This window comes from Epinephelus fuscoguttatus, linkage group LG4 (genome assembly GCF_011397635.1).
Source record: "Epinephelus fuscoguttatus linkage group LG4, E.fuscoguttatus.final_Chr_v1".
Classification (NCBI taxonomy): Eukaryota; Metazoa; Chordata; class Actinopteri; order Perciformes; family Serranidae; genus Epinephelus; species Epinephelus fuscoguttatus.
Window position 1 is genome coordinate 14,951,578 of NC_064755.1, and position 16,559 is coordinate 14,968,136.

A 16,559-nucleotide genomic window follows, 5' to 3' on the forward strand; every position below is an offset into this window, starting at 1 on the left:
TCTATTTAGAGGATCCTTATGAGGATCCCTCATGTCTTTATATAAGTATCAAAATATCTCCTTCACCTCCAGGATGCCCTTCTTCTTGCCCTCAGCTACCCTCTCTCCGGTCAGGATGGAGAAGCAGTCTCTGCAGACTTTGTTCAACTTGTTGCCGTCGTATTCGAGCGCCACCTTGTTTTCTGAACATTTATAGCACACCACCTGTAAAGAAGAAGAAAAGGAGATCTTCGTCACTCCCACAGTTATCCTAATACACCAAACTTTTACTAAAGCTACCACTACTACTTTAAAATGAAGCATTTTTGAGCATCATTTAGGTCACTGGGACTATTCAGGAACTATTTTAAGCCACAATTTTATTAAATTATGCAGAGAGTTGAGAGGGGAGGGATGATGTGTAACCAGGGTGTGTACAGATATAACCAAGTTAAATTTAAGACTTTTTAAGACCTTTTTAATACCACCTTATATGAAATTTAAGACCAAACCTGCAAAGGAAACACATTATACATATATGTGTGTGTGTGTGTGTGTGTGTGTGTGTGTGTGTGTGTGTGTGTGAAGCAAGTGTAAGTACAATTGGGTGAGTTTAAGTTTAAAGACCTGAAGATGTCCCATGCTGGACTCAAACAGGGGATGTGTCTATTACAGAGTCAGCGTGTTGGAGCTCTGAAATATAGACATATTTTTGGAGGACAGTGGGACTGGGAGAGCTTTCAAGCTTCCTGACTGAAAGCTCTCATATTAACCATAATCATAATTCCTGTTATAATGTTTGACAGGGACACTTCTTGTATTATGACAACATACAAGTAAAATGTACCAAAATCCAAACGTTTGCATTAAAAAGTATGGAGTGTGGGTGTTACCATACTGATCATAATTAAAGTTCTTTGGTCAAATGTAATCAGAGTAGAAAAATATGTGTGTACTGTGTGTCTTTTACTGATATTTATTAATATACAACTTAGTTACGACAACACTGCTTCCAGAGCTCTCTCTCATCTACTTACTATACATGCATTATGCATGGCATAACAGCACAGAGATTACTTACATAGCCGCAGGCTCTGCAGTGGTGTCTCCGCCGCGTCAGAGCGTTGAAAGGCTCTTTACACTTCATACACATCGTCACTTCGTTGTCGCGGATCCAGCGAGGGGCACGCTTCCCTAACTCTGCATTCTGCAGCAAAAATAAAAACAAACTCAGTGTGACGGCACAGGAAGGTGTCGACAGTTTAGTTGTGTATTCGTCTTTGATTTCACACTGACCGACACTTGCTCCATTTCTTTCAGTGCGTTCTTGAAGGACTCGTTTTTCTGCTGGTAGATCTCGATGGTCTCCTGGAAAGCCTGAAGGATGGAAACAACACGTGAGACTTGTTCTTTACCTTTAAGGACATGTAATCAAATAAGAAAAATGAATTATTGTGATTGAACTGTGTGTACCTTAATCCAGCCTGCCTTGTCCTGCTCCGAGCTGAGGAGGAAACATAGAGCCAGAATGTACACATGAATGTTTGTAAAGCCAGAACTGTCACTTCTAACACCAACAGAGCAGTTTAGCTGCGGTCAAAGAGTATTTAGAGGTTTATAGGACTTAAATATGGAGCTTGGGTGTGCTAATTTAGGTGGTCTTCCACATGTATGTGAAATTATACTGTATAGGGTACAAATTACATACAATTATATACTGCAGTGTGGGAGAGGCTGGGCTGTTTCTGCACCTTTTTACAAGGTTTACCAAAAGGACATTTTTTAATGACTTCTAAAAAATGTACCTGGCCTGTAGCTCCAGCATCCTCTCCTTCCCTGACACCTGGAAGGTATGAGGGTAGTCCTCGTTGGTGGTTTCCAGGACCTTCATGCTGTCGATGCCGATCCGGGTCCTCACCGTGTACTTTGCCCCTCCCAGACTGAATTTGGGCACGCAGTACAGCAGCATGTTGTTGAACTGGAAGAAAAAAGAAACACAAAAAAACTTTGTACTGAGTATCAGCGCTATTCCAGTTTAGTTTTCTGGCATTGTTTGCTTCCGAAGAGGGCAGTCCTGAACTCTGCAGGTAACCTGAATTACACAGACGGGACACATTCAGCCTGAAGCTAATAAGAAACAGCCCGGACGTAATCACATCATCTGGCAATCTTGGTAATTGAGAGATTTGTTCATGTGCCCCCGATGTACTCTCACACAGAGGCGCTCCTGGCTCGGAATGATTCACTTGTTTCAATTGACCTGTGCAGGCGAAGTCTCGCCTCAGCATGTTTCCCTGCAGCTTCCCCTCATTAGATAAGACGGTGTGTTTGTGCTCGACGGTTTCTCTCACCAGAAAGAGGTACCGCTCCATGGCCGACGTGTTCCTGGCCGCCAGCTTCAGGATGTGTCCCTCTTTGATTAACTCATTAGAGGGGTTAACAATGTCCTCCTCCTCGCCCAGCATCTCGTAAATCTCCATCAGCTTCTTTAGATTCTCCTAAATGGACGATGAGACATTCATTTTAGTTGGATGTTAACGTGTCAGAGAGAGCGTAAAGAAAAGTGTTTCCTGTACTTACAGATTTCCGTATGGCACTGTTGGAGTGAGTAGCCGCTGTGGCGATAATTTCTAATGATTCTGGACACACACACACAAAAAAAAAAATAGGTTACCTAAATATAGTGAAATATAAATGACTCCCTGGAGTGGGGAATTGAGGTATGTGGACTTACTCTCTGAATCTCGTCGGTCAGGATCGTCCTGAGGCAGCTTCTTCAAATAGTCTTTAAGCAGCATCTCGTAGCGAGGGACTCTCTGCACGGGCTCCAACATGTGATGCTGGAGCGTCAGGCAGCCGCAGACCTCTTGACTCTGTCCAGAAATAACCCAAAAAATTGAATTGTTGTGCGTGAAATATGCTTATCCAACCCTTAACCTATTAGATACTGACAAAAACAACACAAGGGTGGTGCTTTCCACATGAGTTCAACACAAAGTTCAGCATGTGCTCTGTCAGTAACTCAAACCTCTTATACATAAATAGAAGTGAATTTTTGCAGACTGGACTTTGGTTTCACAGTACCTGAATCTCCTGAATGATGGCCTTGAATTGTGGCGAACGATCGGTCCACTGTTTCAGCAGCTCCATGGCCTTGTCGAAATTCTTCACGTACTCTGCGTACATCTTGAGGAAGGGTGTGAGTTTCTGCAGAATGTCTCCGAGGCGAGGTGTGGACGTCCTGCAGGGGCAAGGAAACCATAATGTGGAGAGTATATGAGTTTGACCTCTTCAACAGCAGCTTCATCATGACTGTTTGAGACGGTGTGAAGGCAGCCACAGCTTAACACAGAATCATAAAGCTCACCATTCTCCCATGCGTTTCTCCAGGCTCGGAAGCAGAAACTGGCTGTGAAAGGTGTGGATGGAGGCGATGTTGGAGAAGATGTTCTTCACCACGTCCACAGGGAACGTTCCTTTATTTGCCTCCTCCATTAGCTTAGTACAGAATACCTGATAAGAGTAGTAAACAACACAGAAGTGGTGAGTTACAGATAATAGGGTTGTGTACTGTGCCCTTTGTGACATTGTCAGAAAAGCAGAAGTGAACCGGAGCTGTCGCTGAGTTCCTCACCTGGTCCAGCAGGTTAAGTCGTGCAACGTAGGCCCTCTCCGTGTGCAAGAGCTCGTTGGCGATCTTAAACAGCTTCTGTTCATTTGTCTCCTGAAAACAGAGGGTAGGTTAATGGGCATCTGTAGACGTGTGGTGATCTTAAGTAAAGTCTGATCATTGATGAATTAGTGAAGCGTGAAAGTGAATTTATTCTGCAGAGCTAGAAAGTCCACAGTCTGCATAATGACCGTTTCAGTCTAACACTCCTCTAATGATGAGTAATTGGTATTGTCACCTTAAAGGAAAATGGGGCCTTATAAGCTTTTCAACACAGTGACTGGCGTTTAACTGAGCCGACTGATAATAATGCAGAAGTGAGGGACAAAATGTCTGCAGCCGTTAATTTGCTTCAGCTCAGTATTCATTCCCACATCATTGTCATTTCCCAGTTCCTGTTCGGCCCTGCTTGCTGACCTCAATTTAAGACCATTCACACACACATCACTCTTTTCAACCAGCCGTCAGACAGTGAATAGCTGAGAGACATGTTGTATTTTCTGCATTTCAATAAGAAAACTGTAAATCGAGCACTCATTGTGCTGATTCTGGCTCGACGCCTCAGCGACTCGTCTGCTGTTTGAGTGCAGCCTTGTGTTAAATCCTGTTTCACTGCTGCTGCATGTGTTTGTCCTCAACACTGGGCCGATGGTGGGCCAGTCTGTGGTGTAACAGGAGCTCTCAGAACAGGAAATGAAAATATGGAAGAAGGGAAATGACACCAAATCTGACAAAGACACAACAATGTCCAACGGAGTTGTGTGTGAGAGGCCAAGTGGTGTGACAAACAACTGTGGCTTCAGAATGTACTCAACCAAACATCACACACACCGACGTGCACACCGATATGATGAAATGTGCGTTTTTGTTGCATACCAGGACGGGTTACCACCACAGTGACCATCGCAACAGAACATTTCAAACTATATATATATAAGCACAAGGCAGCAGATTTTTCCTCTAAATGAGAGCAATCAGCCGTACATTTCCACATGATTCATTTCACAAGAGTGTGACACACAGTGTTGCTTATTCTCTGGTTAGTTTTGAAGAAAATATTTTTCTCAAGGTGAAACACAGGGTAAGCTTTACGATGCATTGTTAAATATTAAACCACTGTTGTCCCTGATAGAGAAGCAGTGTGTAACTGGGGCCCCTCCTCATGTTTCAGATGTCTATGAGCCATTTAGCAGTTCCACCAAAGAGTGAAACTTCTAAAACAGTTTCGGTTTCATAACTTTTTTATGTCACATAAAAATATTATTATATTTGTTTTCCCATGAATCATCTCACCACCCCACAGGTATACTTCGTGACCCTTTGAGATCCACTGTGCCAACCAGCCTAACTGTACAGTAGTGTAGACGTAGTTAAAATAAGCTCCATCTTGACCAGCTGCAGCAGTAAAATGCTACAGTATTTGCTAATGCAACAGTATTAATATTAGATAATGTTACATCTACACTGATGTATGACTCACGGGGTCATTTGTCTCCAGAGCGCATACTTTTCCTTTCCTGTTTCCACATCTTGGGAGGTATTACTGCATGATGTGAAAAAGTTGTGTAAACCTTGTTGTGGCTCCCGATACTATTAATTCTAACTTCGATACAAAACCATTGTCAATACTGTGAGGAAAAACTGACATTGAAATCATGAAATTTAAATTTCTTATCGAAAGATTTGACGTCAACCGTTCTTTTCTTGGTCACTGCTACTGAAAGTGAATTTTGAAACAGCTTCAAATATTCAGAATCTATATGTAGTGATACATTTATATTTTTGACAACACTAGCGTGAAGTCTGATAAATTACCTCATGTGATGTCACTTGAGTCGGCAGCATTGGTTGAGGTTGAGGACTACAAATTTGAAAATAACAAAGTCTGGGGGAGGGGGAGTTTGGAAGAAGTGAGCTGACCATACTTCAGTAGCTCACCATCACTGCTTGAGGCTAACGGCTCGATGCTACATTAGCCGCTGCTAGCATCAAATACCTAAATCTCTGTCCAAACTGTCAGCAGTTAAGCTGAATTGTGGGTAATGTAGGTGCCAAGTTTTGACACGGAAGAAGAACGGTTAGAGTAAAAGATATGACATCTCTGGTTGTGCTGCATCGATTTCATAGCGTAGTATTTTTAAATGGTTCTTTAAATGGTTTGGGACGGCAGTAGCTTAGTCTCATAGGGACTTGGCTTAGGAACCAGAGGGTCACCGATTCGAGTCCCGGTACAGACCAAGTACGGAGTGTGGACTGACAGCAGGAGAGGTGCCAGTTTGCCTCCTGCTTAGGTGCTCTTGAGTAAGGCACTGAACCCCCCAACTGCTCAGGGCGCCTGTTCAAGGCAGCCCGTTTGCTTTGACGTCTCTCCATTTAATGCATGTGTACATCCTGTTTGTGCATGGGTGTGTATTTCCAGCCTGTGTGTAGAGATAAATAAAGTATTTCTTCCTCTGGTACTTTTACCTCAGAAAAGAACCTGAATACTTGTTCCACCGATGCAAAAAGCACACCTGAAGTTCAATAACCTGGCTGATGGAAGTTTTTAAAAAGTTGTTTCGAACCAACCAACACAAAGAAAACTGATACGGCAAGTTAATTCAAGATAATTCCAAACAGCACAGACCAATGATATAATTAGAAATCCAATTATCCAATTACTGGGACAAAGCCACTCAAACTTAATCAAACTCCTTGACTGGTTAGTAGATTTGACCGGGGAACGTGCAATGGCTCAAAGAATCAAGTTCATTAGAGAAGTTGTCAGAGCTCCCTCTCAAGTCATCAACACCAGTAAACATGTGTTGTTTCCACTACGACTGATGTCACTGCTCATCGCTCTTCCTCTCTCGTACCATTGAGACTTTTGTTCTCAGCACTGAGAGGACAGAGATTGATCTGAACCTGAGATATTTATTATCTGTGGACAACAGCGGGCACCGCGGACTCCCAGTGGGGGGGTGGGGGAGGTCACTGAGGCATGAACTCAGCTGCTGAACAGTTGGACATCTGTTCGGCCTTCGTAGGAAATAACTCCTCTGAGACACACGCACACTCTCTCTTGTAACTCGACCCTTACAATGCTAGAATAACCCGGGTTAAATTAGTTCAGAAGGTTTAATCATGCTGAAAGCCCCAAACAAAAATAAATGCTCATGGTTTGTCTATCAGAGACAACACTCTCACACAACACACTCTCTGTCATGGCTGTAATTATGTAACATAAAGGATGTAAATACACAGATCACTTGGGTGCAAGGGCAGCAGAGTAGACGTACCTTCTGGTCGGTGCTCCCTTCTTCATTCCCATGCTCACTTTCTATTTTAGTCCCACTGTCCTCGTTCTCAGTGTGGCTTTCTGTCTCAGTCCTGTCTGTGTGTGGAGGTGACTGATCATCACTCTGTTCTGTGCTCTCGCACCCCATATCTCCGTTCACCAGCCCGGCAGTCTCTATCCTCACACTTTCATTGCTCCTCTCCTGTTTGTCCTCCTTGTCCTTGTCCTTGTCCTTGTCCTTGTCCTTGTCCTGCTCCATCTGAGCTACCACCCCGTTGGCCGCCGGTTTGTGGGCATCCTGCGGCGACGTTGGCGTGGAGGAGTGGTTCTCCTGAGTCCCGCTGGTCTCTGTCTGCCTCTGGTAGGCGCGGTGAGCTGGGCTGCAGTTGGACGACTTGCTGATCTGTTTGAGCGGCGAGCCGTCTCTCTTGGTCTCTGTGCTGCTGCTGGAGGAACAGAGGAAAAGGCAAAGGAGGAAGTCGGTTAAGAGCACAAAAAAGAGTCAACTAACCCCCCCCCCCAAAAAAAAAGGAAGGAGAGGAAAAGGGAAAAGAGGAAAGATCACAGGAGCGTGTTCAGTGGCTGCTCGAGCCTGCACGTTGATCAGGGAGTGTGGGACGCGGCGGTAAGCAGAGAGCTTTTGCACTTGTGTGTGAGAGTTAAAAATAAAACTGTGGAGATGCACAAACTTCCTTCTGTCTTATGAGGCTGCTGAGAGCTGGTATGCTGCAAAGGAAGTGTGTGTGTGTGTGTGTGTGTGTGTGTGTGTGTGTGTGTGTGTGTGTGTGTGTGTGTGTGTGTGCAGAGCAAAGACAGAATGGAGGTACAGTAATGAGGAGGACAGGAGGAGGGGGGAGAGCTACAACACTACTCCCCAGAGGTAGATGCTGTCCTACTTCCAAGGAGAACCCACATTATATATTACACTGAAACATCTTCACTTGAACCTGAATGAAATTGAAAAAGCAGTTTGCTCGAGATAATTTAAAACACAGCGCAGGAATGGAAGCTACATTAACACGAAAAACACACAATGTCACCATTCATCTGCTCTACATCCTGTACCGGCAGTCGGTCCAGCTGTTTCCCTGTCTTACAGCAAGCAGCTACTGTATCTCAGCTTCGTATTGCTGATTCACTCGTGTAAAACTGGCCACAAATCAGATCTAAAAAACTGCTCGCACCATTTCTAGCACAAAAGACACAAGATACACTATAAAAATGCGATCTAACCTTTCCTGGTGTAAAAAGCACGTCAGCCGAGCAGGTGATTTTCTCGCCTCTTGCGCTGAATGTCACTGTCCGGTTGAAACAGGAAGTGTGTATAAATAGAGGAACAACAAGAGGCTGGTGAAACACTCCACAGATGAATCACTTCTGGGCTGTCGGCCACCTGAGCGCATTTAAATGTAAAACAATATCACCCATATACGCCCTCAGAGGAAGACTGTGTGATATCACGGTTAGCTGCTGTGAAATATTGTTCAATACTGTTTTCAGAAAACACACACACCTCTTCATTGTATGTGTGTGTGTGAAGGTGAACACAAGCAGTTCCTCTTTGCACATAAATAGCACAGCAAGTGTTTTAAAACGGGCTGAACTCGGCAAAGAATTAAGAGCAGCTTCACTTGGCATGTGGCAGTTCTTTAAGGTGCCTTTAAGGCAGCCAAGTGCCATGTGAACCAGATTAGTATATTAGTAGGCTAATTCTGTTCTCGGAAGCTGCGGGCCTTTCTCTCCTTTCTGTTCCAAGGCCACTAGAGGGCTAATCCCCACAGCCCCGCAGAGTCTGAATGAAGAAGATACACCCGATTGCTCTGATTAACCTCACATCAGCGCTGGAAAATGCGATGAGAGGTGTGGAGAAAGCTGGGGATTCTGCTCGGATTTTGTAATTCTGTTTTTCAGGGATCCGGAGCCAGAATGTGAGGCGACATACTCAACATACTGAGTGAGATTTTAGTGGGCACGCTGAATATTTTTGGGCTCTACTGTATGAGCAGCTGGGACAAGGGCACCATTGTTGCCCCTCTGACTGCTTTCAATAGGCCTCTCTTGCACAGACAACTGCAGCTACAGTCAAAACTTACATGGCAATAAAACAAGATGTGATGCACAGAAAAGGAAACATTAGTAAGCCTTGTAGATCCACCTCACTTATTCCTACATCAGCCTGAGTAAAATCAGCTGGTAAGGGTTTGTATAAAAGCACCATGTAACCACGAGGCAACAAGATCAAAGTAGACACATTAAAGTTAAGATAGCTGAAGAGATCCTACCTCATTCTCCTGGGCTTCATCTCACAACTCTCCCACATCTGAATGAGGAGCTGTGTTTCCCCTTGCCTGTACAAATCTCTCTTCATCCCCTTTGCTAACGCTTGGCTCCTGAAGCGCAGGCTAATCTCAGCTTGTTCTGTCTACGGCTCTGTCAATGAGTCAGGCTGAGGACTTTAATCGAGGGACTTCTGCTTTTCATCCCTGAAATAACCGGCGTAGGAAACATTAGGAAAGACAAAGTTTTCCGTCACTGTGATTACGCCAGCCTGAATGAGGACGTTTTATTACAAAAGCTATTAAGTGACGTGGGTGGAGTGATTCAGCCGGAACCTGTCTATCATAGTAAAAAAAAAAAACTACATTTAAAAAATAATATTCCAGGCTGTGTGATGTTCTGAATCAGCAAAACTTCTCAAGCATGAGAAATACAGAAGAGCCACTTTCACTGAATAATATTACATATCTGAAATGAGCAATGCCTTACATAAATCCTCCAGTTCCCACTCAGCTTTCCTCCGTGAAAGGAAAACACACACACACACATGCACCAGCAGAGAGTAAAGAGCTTCTACCTGTTCTCCTCAAAGCGGCTGATGAGGTCTGAGACTTTGGAGTGTTTCTCCCTGACTTTCTCCCGGTTCATAGCCCCTCTTCCCCCTGCTCTCCCACCTCCTCCTCCTCCTCCTTCTCCCTCCTCCATGCCCTGCTTTAGTGGTGGTTTCTGGAAGCGGCCCAGTGGGGACGTGAGCTCCGTCACCGGGCTCTGGAGGTGCGGTGGCTTTGGAGGCACTGCAGAGGAAGACAGAGGAAAAGTTAGAGCATCAGAGACTATCTTTGATGCTGGTATATGCAGTGTTGTATTTTTCTCATTAGGGGATGTGTTGCTGCAATACCCATTTTTACCTAAAGGGGGCGGCATAAGCTACCCCAACTGACACCACACACATGGCACTGAGCTGTATTTAACATCCCAAATGTTACAAACAAGTCACTCAGCTCAGTGTGGAGTAACTCAGCAGTTTTGTTAGTGTGATGTGATAGGAATTGATTTTCATTCCAGCAGGAGCAGAAAGAACGCAGCTGTTTTATCTGTGTACAATGATTTACTCATCTCAAATAAAAGAGGAACGAGGCCCAGGGTTCACCAATCCCAGACCAATTTACATAACTCTATTCCTGTTTTCACTGTCTCCCTGCGGTGGCCTCAGCATGTGTGTCATGCAGTCATACAGTATACTGTAAATCCACAGGCACGGATTTACTGACTGACAGCATCAAAGCAGGAGGAAGGTCACAGTGGACGTAACAATCAGTGTGTCATTTCTCTCTCACTTCACATATGAATCATTGACCAATACCATTGTGTCCACTGACCCCCCCACTCTATGGTGTTTGGCTTGATTGTTGTGAGCTGCCGTTATATACCTTGTGGTTTAGACTGCAGCCGCGGCCTGCTGCCAAAGCTTCTTCCATTGACCCCTCCCCTGCTCCTGTCAGATGTCCCGCCGCCCGCCCGACTCAGACACTCCTGCACGCTAGGTGAGTTGCTGCGTTTGCTCGCCGGGCTACTGCCTAGAGCTAGAGTACACAGAGAGAGAGAGAGAGAGAGAGAGAGAGAAAGCATGTCCATTAGGAACTTCTCGTTAACAGTAAATGAAATGAGACAAAAACATAATGTGGCTTCATATAAATGTTGAAAACTTTCATTTTCCCACTTTAGACAGAGGACAGTATCGAGGTGGAGGGAAATAAGGGGCGAGAGGTGGTGAAAGACAAAGTACAGGCCCCCTGTAGGACTCAAACCAGAACCACCCGGACACCCAACAACACTCATTTAAAAACACTCCTTCCCCACCAGAGAGGTGACGTTCCATGTCCCCAGAGCCAGTCTAGATCTTTTTAATTGACACAAAAATGACGCCACATGGAAACATTGTTGTTTCTGAATATTTGACCCCCCGTAAGTGAGATTATAGTTGTAAAGAAAATGTTGTAAACACTGGATATCAAGTGGTTAAATCTGTTAAACAAAAGCAGACAGAAGCCCAGAGAGCCAAGGCCTCCTCGTCTGACTCACAGGATGTTGACTGTGCATATAACACCCTATTCGCATGGGACTAGTATTACCTGGGGACCTGGGTGATTTAGAAATTACACTCCCACGTCTGTACTGCGTGTGGCACATTCACACGGGATAAGCAAAGTCTGTATTTTACTCGAATTTACTGACATTATCCCCCGAGAATGATGTGCACAGTCATTAACTTCGCTCTGCACAACACAGAAGGACTACACACACCACCATAAGCAGTGCTGCACAGTGTTAATCTAATTTTTTCTTTGAAATGTGGGTTAAACAGTCACACTATCCACGTCATCAGCTTTTTAAACTTTGCTCCCCTGATTGTTTCGAGCTTGCTTTTTCTGTTAATATGTCTCCATGCTGTGTAGTGAGATGAGCTTCTGCCACCCAAATGTTGTCAAAAATTTTCATTTAAAATTTCCTCCATGACTCTGGACCGGGAGAGAGGCAGAAACAGGGCACAGAGAAGATAGAAGACAGCCAATTTACAACCTCTGTGTTTGTCAAAATATGGTAGATAGTTTGCGGTGAAATTTTTACTTGACAAATTACTGACATGGCAGATTCTTACGGGATTAAGATCACAGACAACCTCCTCAATTTAAACAAATTATCAGTGGTTTCCAGGTAATCCTTGTCCTGAGGGAATAGGGTTTAATAAAGCCCTCCATTGGCTGCCTATGTTAGACAGACTTCTCCTCCCTTTCTACTTTCTGTGTGTTACCGTTTTCAAAATCCCTGTTGCTATTCTATTTATGCCCAGGTTTACCTCCACCTTAACAAGTTTCATCCCAAAACTACTTTGCAAGAGCACAGTCGCTGGATCCTGGGCTTAGTCCCACCCAAGATGATTCTGATTGGTTTAAATGAATACAAACAACCCAGAGTGTTTTTTTCCTTTGATGCAGAATTACATTGGGTTCAGCCAGACCTTTCTCCAGTGCTGGCACAGCACTAGTGTTGAGAGGTCTGGCCATGTGAGACTGGAGGCATCCTGATAAATCCTGAGCTACACTTCAGAATTTTACTATAAATTCTGCGAATCATTATCAGAAACTTTCACAGCCGTGTTCTGCCTTATTCAAATTCACATCAGCTCAAAAACATCTTGCAGCCCTGAGGGATCACTGTGGTTTTACAAAAACAAACTAAGTATGTCTCACACACTGAGAGATAATTCCTCCCGTATCTCATCAGTACTGACAATGACAGAGTGTATTCATGTACGGGGTATATTGTATATATTCACTGCTGCAAATACATTTAATGGCTGCAGGCTAGATATTAAAGAGTGTCAGACAGTTCAGTTGATTATCTAGCTAATGATCCGGTTGATGATCGGCCCCGGCGAGGCTTTTACCCAACCAGCTGGCCACAGATGGTACAGCGTCAGTGTTTAGATAGAGCAGACAGACTGATTTAATGGAGCGACAGACACAGACTGGCAGTGTTTACAGTAGCCTAAATACACCTCTCTCTGACCTCACACACACACACACACACACACACACACACACACACACACACACACACACACACACACACACACACACACGCACGCACGTGAAACACGTGCACTTATGTAAATGTCCATATATGGCCAGTAGGCGCTCTCATTATTTTACAAGCTATTAGTCCATTAATTTCCATTTAAGGTGGTCACTTAAATGTGTGCGTGTGATTTAACAAATGGCACTGATGTATGAGTTGGATGCAGAAATCAATGGAGCTTTGCGCTTGGTTAACTTGTGTGGATAAACACTGTGTGAAGTGGAATAGGTGTAGATTGGAGCTTAAAGGAAACACAATTACACTTTCACCTAAAACAAAACTTCCATCTACTTGTATTTTCTGTTTTTACTCATAAAAGTCTACAGCGCACAGACGGAAAAGTGTGGTCCTCCTCTGTTTGGCACTCAGTGATGCTAACATGGAAAGAGACATTTTCCATCCCTGTAATATAAATCATTAATTAGAGGTCTTAATTCCTTGATAGACTTGGTTTCATGTCCAAAAATAGATCAAACTAAAAGCATCTGCACTTTTAGAAGAACTTAGATCTTTCAGAATATTTTCTTCCACCCTGCTTTATATAGATCAAGGTTATATGATCTGAATCAACTTGTCAATTATTGATTAATCTAGATGATTAATTTGGGACAGTTTTAATAATCCATTAACTGTTTAAAGATATAACATGTAACTTTTCTGCATTAAAATGTCTATAAATGACTAAACCAATGTCGCTGTTGCCTGTCAGTAGCGTCATATCCTCTTTGCCTATGCATCAGGGTTTTAGTTGTCATTATTGTACTTTTTATCCAGTTCTAAGCCACATTTTTACAATACACTTTTTGATCTTTGTCCTTTTCACCTATATCTTTTAACCAGATTGAGGATTTTAGTCATCAGACCTCTGGATCTTAAGTCACAAGAGAAACAAGCTGAGCCCCGGGCGTGCCAAACACCACTGGAAAAACACTGATTTTTAAATCGAAACTGCTTTATTAAGTGTTTTTACGACTTTTAATCAACTGCTCTATTTGTGTTTTAACGGACGAGACCTCTGCAGGTAGTTCGACTCACAGTAAAAACCTTTTTAACATCTGGACCTCAAGTTATCAGAGAAAAAAGTTGAGCACAAATTAGCAGGAGTTGGACTAGCAGCCCCTTAGGGATGAGACGAACAGCATTGGAGAAACACTGAATTTTAACATGAAACTGCTTTATCCAGTGTTTTTACCAGTTTTAATCACCTGGTCCCTTTGTTTTGGAGAGGAGGAGACCTCTGCAGATAATTCGGCTCACAGTAAAAACCTCATTAACATCTGGATCTTAAGTTATCAGAGAAAATTTGAGAACAAATTAGCAGGAGCTGGGCTAGCAGCCCCTCGGGGATGAGACAAACGGCATCGCAGAAACACTGAATTTTAACATGAAACTGCTTTATCCAGTATTTTTACCAGTTTTAATCACCTTGTCCACTTGTTACGGAGAGGAGGATACCTCTGCGGATAATTCAGCTCCTAAGAAAAACTTACTAAACGATGAACACTGAATAAATCCTATGGAATCTTCGTCTAACTTGATCGTAAATTTGTGGTTTTAGATTTTTGACTGTTGGATGACTATTCAAAAATGTCAACTTGGGCTTTAGGGAATTTTAATAGGCATTTTTCAATATTTTCTTACATTTTATAGGCGAAATAATTAGTTAGTTAATAAAAAAAATAAATGGTGGATTAATTGACAAAGAAGAAAATAGGTAGTTACAGCCTTGTGGTGTATAAACCAAATGCGCTATATATGTAGTCCACCCTTCCAGATGCAGTTTGTTTACTGACATTTTTGCTACTACTTGCCAAAACGGTGCTTGAGGCCCTACAGTGATTTTTATCTTACCAATCTTGAAACAGAAAGAGAAAAAAATACCACAGAATCACATAGTCACAGTTTCTATTTTTACAGCCTGACCGTAATTAAAGACAACAGCCCTAGAAACTGTCTGACTGGAAGCGGTCCCACGCTGCGTTTGGGCGAGCAGGCTTTCTAAACACGGCCTCAAAATTACCAATCAATTCTGATGGTGGCCTCTGGAATTTCTCTTAATTACATGCTTGGCTTCCCATCGTGGCCACATTAAGAGACCGTAAGAAAACATTGAACAACAAGCTATGCACCATATTATATACATATATGGCTAAAAATGAAGTCTCCGCCTGCACATTATACTCCACACATACAGCATTTACCCTGAAGATTGCAGGGGGTCCACTCTCCACAGCCTGCCTCTGTCTCCTGGGGTTGTTATTAACTGTGTCAAACACCAGCCACTCAGCTTTAAATCACCTCTGTGCTGCTGGATGCTTTCACTAGTACCCCAGAGAGCTGTGCAGGTACCTTAAGTGTTATCGTTCAAAATAAGAAACGAGAGATGGAAATAGAGATAAAAGTAGATGTTTCTGGAAATACAAAAATACTTGGCTTCGACTTGTGTGCCAATTCTTTTGTCAAATGCGCAGAAAATTGTTCAGAGTTAGGATCAGATCAGCTATTATCTCTTATTATAGCTCTTATCTGAATCATTAGGGCAGTGAAACACAGCCAGTTCTCTAACAGTAAAAAATAGGATCAACTCTACTTCCTTTCTCAGAAACTGAATGCTGCTTGGCAGGAACTGCTGCTCCTGGTAACACACTCTCATTCTGGCATCTTCTCATTAAAGCTGTCTTGGCACAAGTGACAGACCGCCATGTACAGTAAATTAGTAGCAGCCAGCCACCACCCTGCAGAAACACTTTGATTCTCTTCCTCCATCTGTGTGACGGGTAAGGAGCCCTTTTGTCTGAGACTTGTTTGTGTGAGTGACAGAAACAAAAAGAGGAACTTCTGCCGGACATAAACAGATTTAGGTGAGTTTTATAACACCAAAGAATTGTCACTCAGTGGTGTAGTGGAGGGTATACGCAGGTATGTGTGGTATACCCACCTATCAGCCAAAAAGCCATTGCAATATAAAGAACAGTATACCCATTTCCTCCTTGGTAACGTACCCACTTACCTAGTGGTACACTCACCTCACCAGCTGCCAAAGCACTGCTGTAACTTAACATCTTTATATCCCAACTGATGGTATGTAGGTGATCTGCTTTGTATAGAAACCGAAACACCATTGGAGCGCTGCTGTAGTCCAGGAAGTGCGGAGTTGACAAGTCAAACTGAGACTCGACCTTTGTCTGTCCTTGCTGCTATGGCAACTAGCTACCTTCTGAAGATGCAAAATTTATTTCACTACTGAGCGGACTGAGCCTGAAGGCATCTGCTCCTATCGCAATGAATCCAAAACTGCACAGTGAGGGCGAGAAATGAGGAATGCTCTTGTCAAGGGTCAGGTTTCTGCAGCAGTGTGGATGAGAGACAAAAAGCGCTCGGCATCTTTTGATTTCACAAATACTCTCTACACTTACCTAAAAACATGAACAGCATCTTCACTTAGTGTCCAAGTCTATCGGTAAGACAGAGCTCTCCAAAATCATCAGACCAGATCCATGTCTTTTTTTAAAGAGAATCTACTTTTTAAGGTTTACCTGAGCTATGTGCGTATATGTGAGGTGCTTACTACAGCATTAAAGACATCACCCCCTCCCTCGCCCCCCATCCGCAGCCCTCCAGCTCTGCCACATCACAGCAGCTAAGCAATGGCTTTACTGCAAGCCGGCAAAGGAGGCTGAAGGAATGTATCACTCAGACACAAATACCTCTCTGTAC

The 16,559-nt window shown here is 43.4% G+C and overlaps 1 protein-coding gene across 9 annotated transcripts in view; it reads right to left on the reverse strand.

The window, feature by feature from the left end:
• fgd4a (FYVE, RhoGEF and PH domain containing 4a) overlaps window positions 1–16,559 on the reverse strand; it is a 64,077-nt gene that overhangs the window by 3,056 nt on the left and 44,462 nt on the right. For 5 of the 9 annotated variants that reach the window (XM_049574108.1, XM_049574106.1, XM_049574110.1 and 2 more), the window contains 14 exons: window positions 10,634–10,786; window positions 9,781–9,997; window positions 6,928–7,372; window positions 3,614–3,703; window positions 3,347–3,492; window positions 3,064–3,220; window positions 2,714–2,852; window positions 2,560–2,618; window positions 2,331–2,477; window positions 1,785–1,957; window positions 1,453–1,483; window positions 1,276–1,356; window positions 1,061–1,186; window positions 67–204 (listed from right to left, as the gene is read on the reverse strand). In XM_049574108.1, coding sequence (XP_049430065.1) covers window positions 67–204; window positions 1,061–1,186; window positions 1,276–1,356; window positions 1,453–1,483; window positions 1,785–1,957; window positions 2,331–2,477; window positions 2,560–2,618; window positions 2,714–2,852; window positions 3,064–3,220; window positions 3,347–3,492; window positions 3,614–3,703; window positions 6,928–7,372; window positions 9,781–9,997; window positions 10,634–10,786 — 2,102 coding nt within the window. Of the gene's footprint in view, window positions 1–66; window positions 205–1,060; window positions 1,187–1,275; window positions 1,357–1,452; window positions 1,484–1,784; window positions 1,958–2,330; window positions 2,478–2,559; window positions 2,619–2,713; window positions 2,853–3,063; window positions 3,221–3,346; window positions 3,493–3,613; window positions 3,704–6,927; window positions 7,373–9,208; window positions 9,386–9,780; window positions 9,998–10,633; window positions 10,787–16,559 lie in introns of those variants that run through there. The other 4 variants (XM_049574114.1, XM_049574107.1, XM_049574113.1 and 1 more) reach the window with 3 other exon arrangements.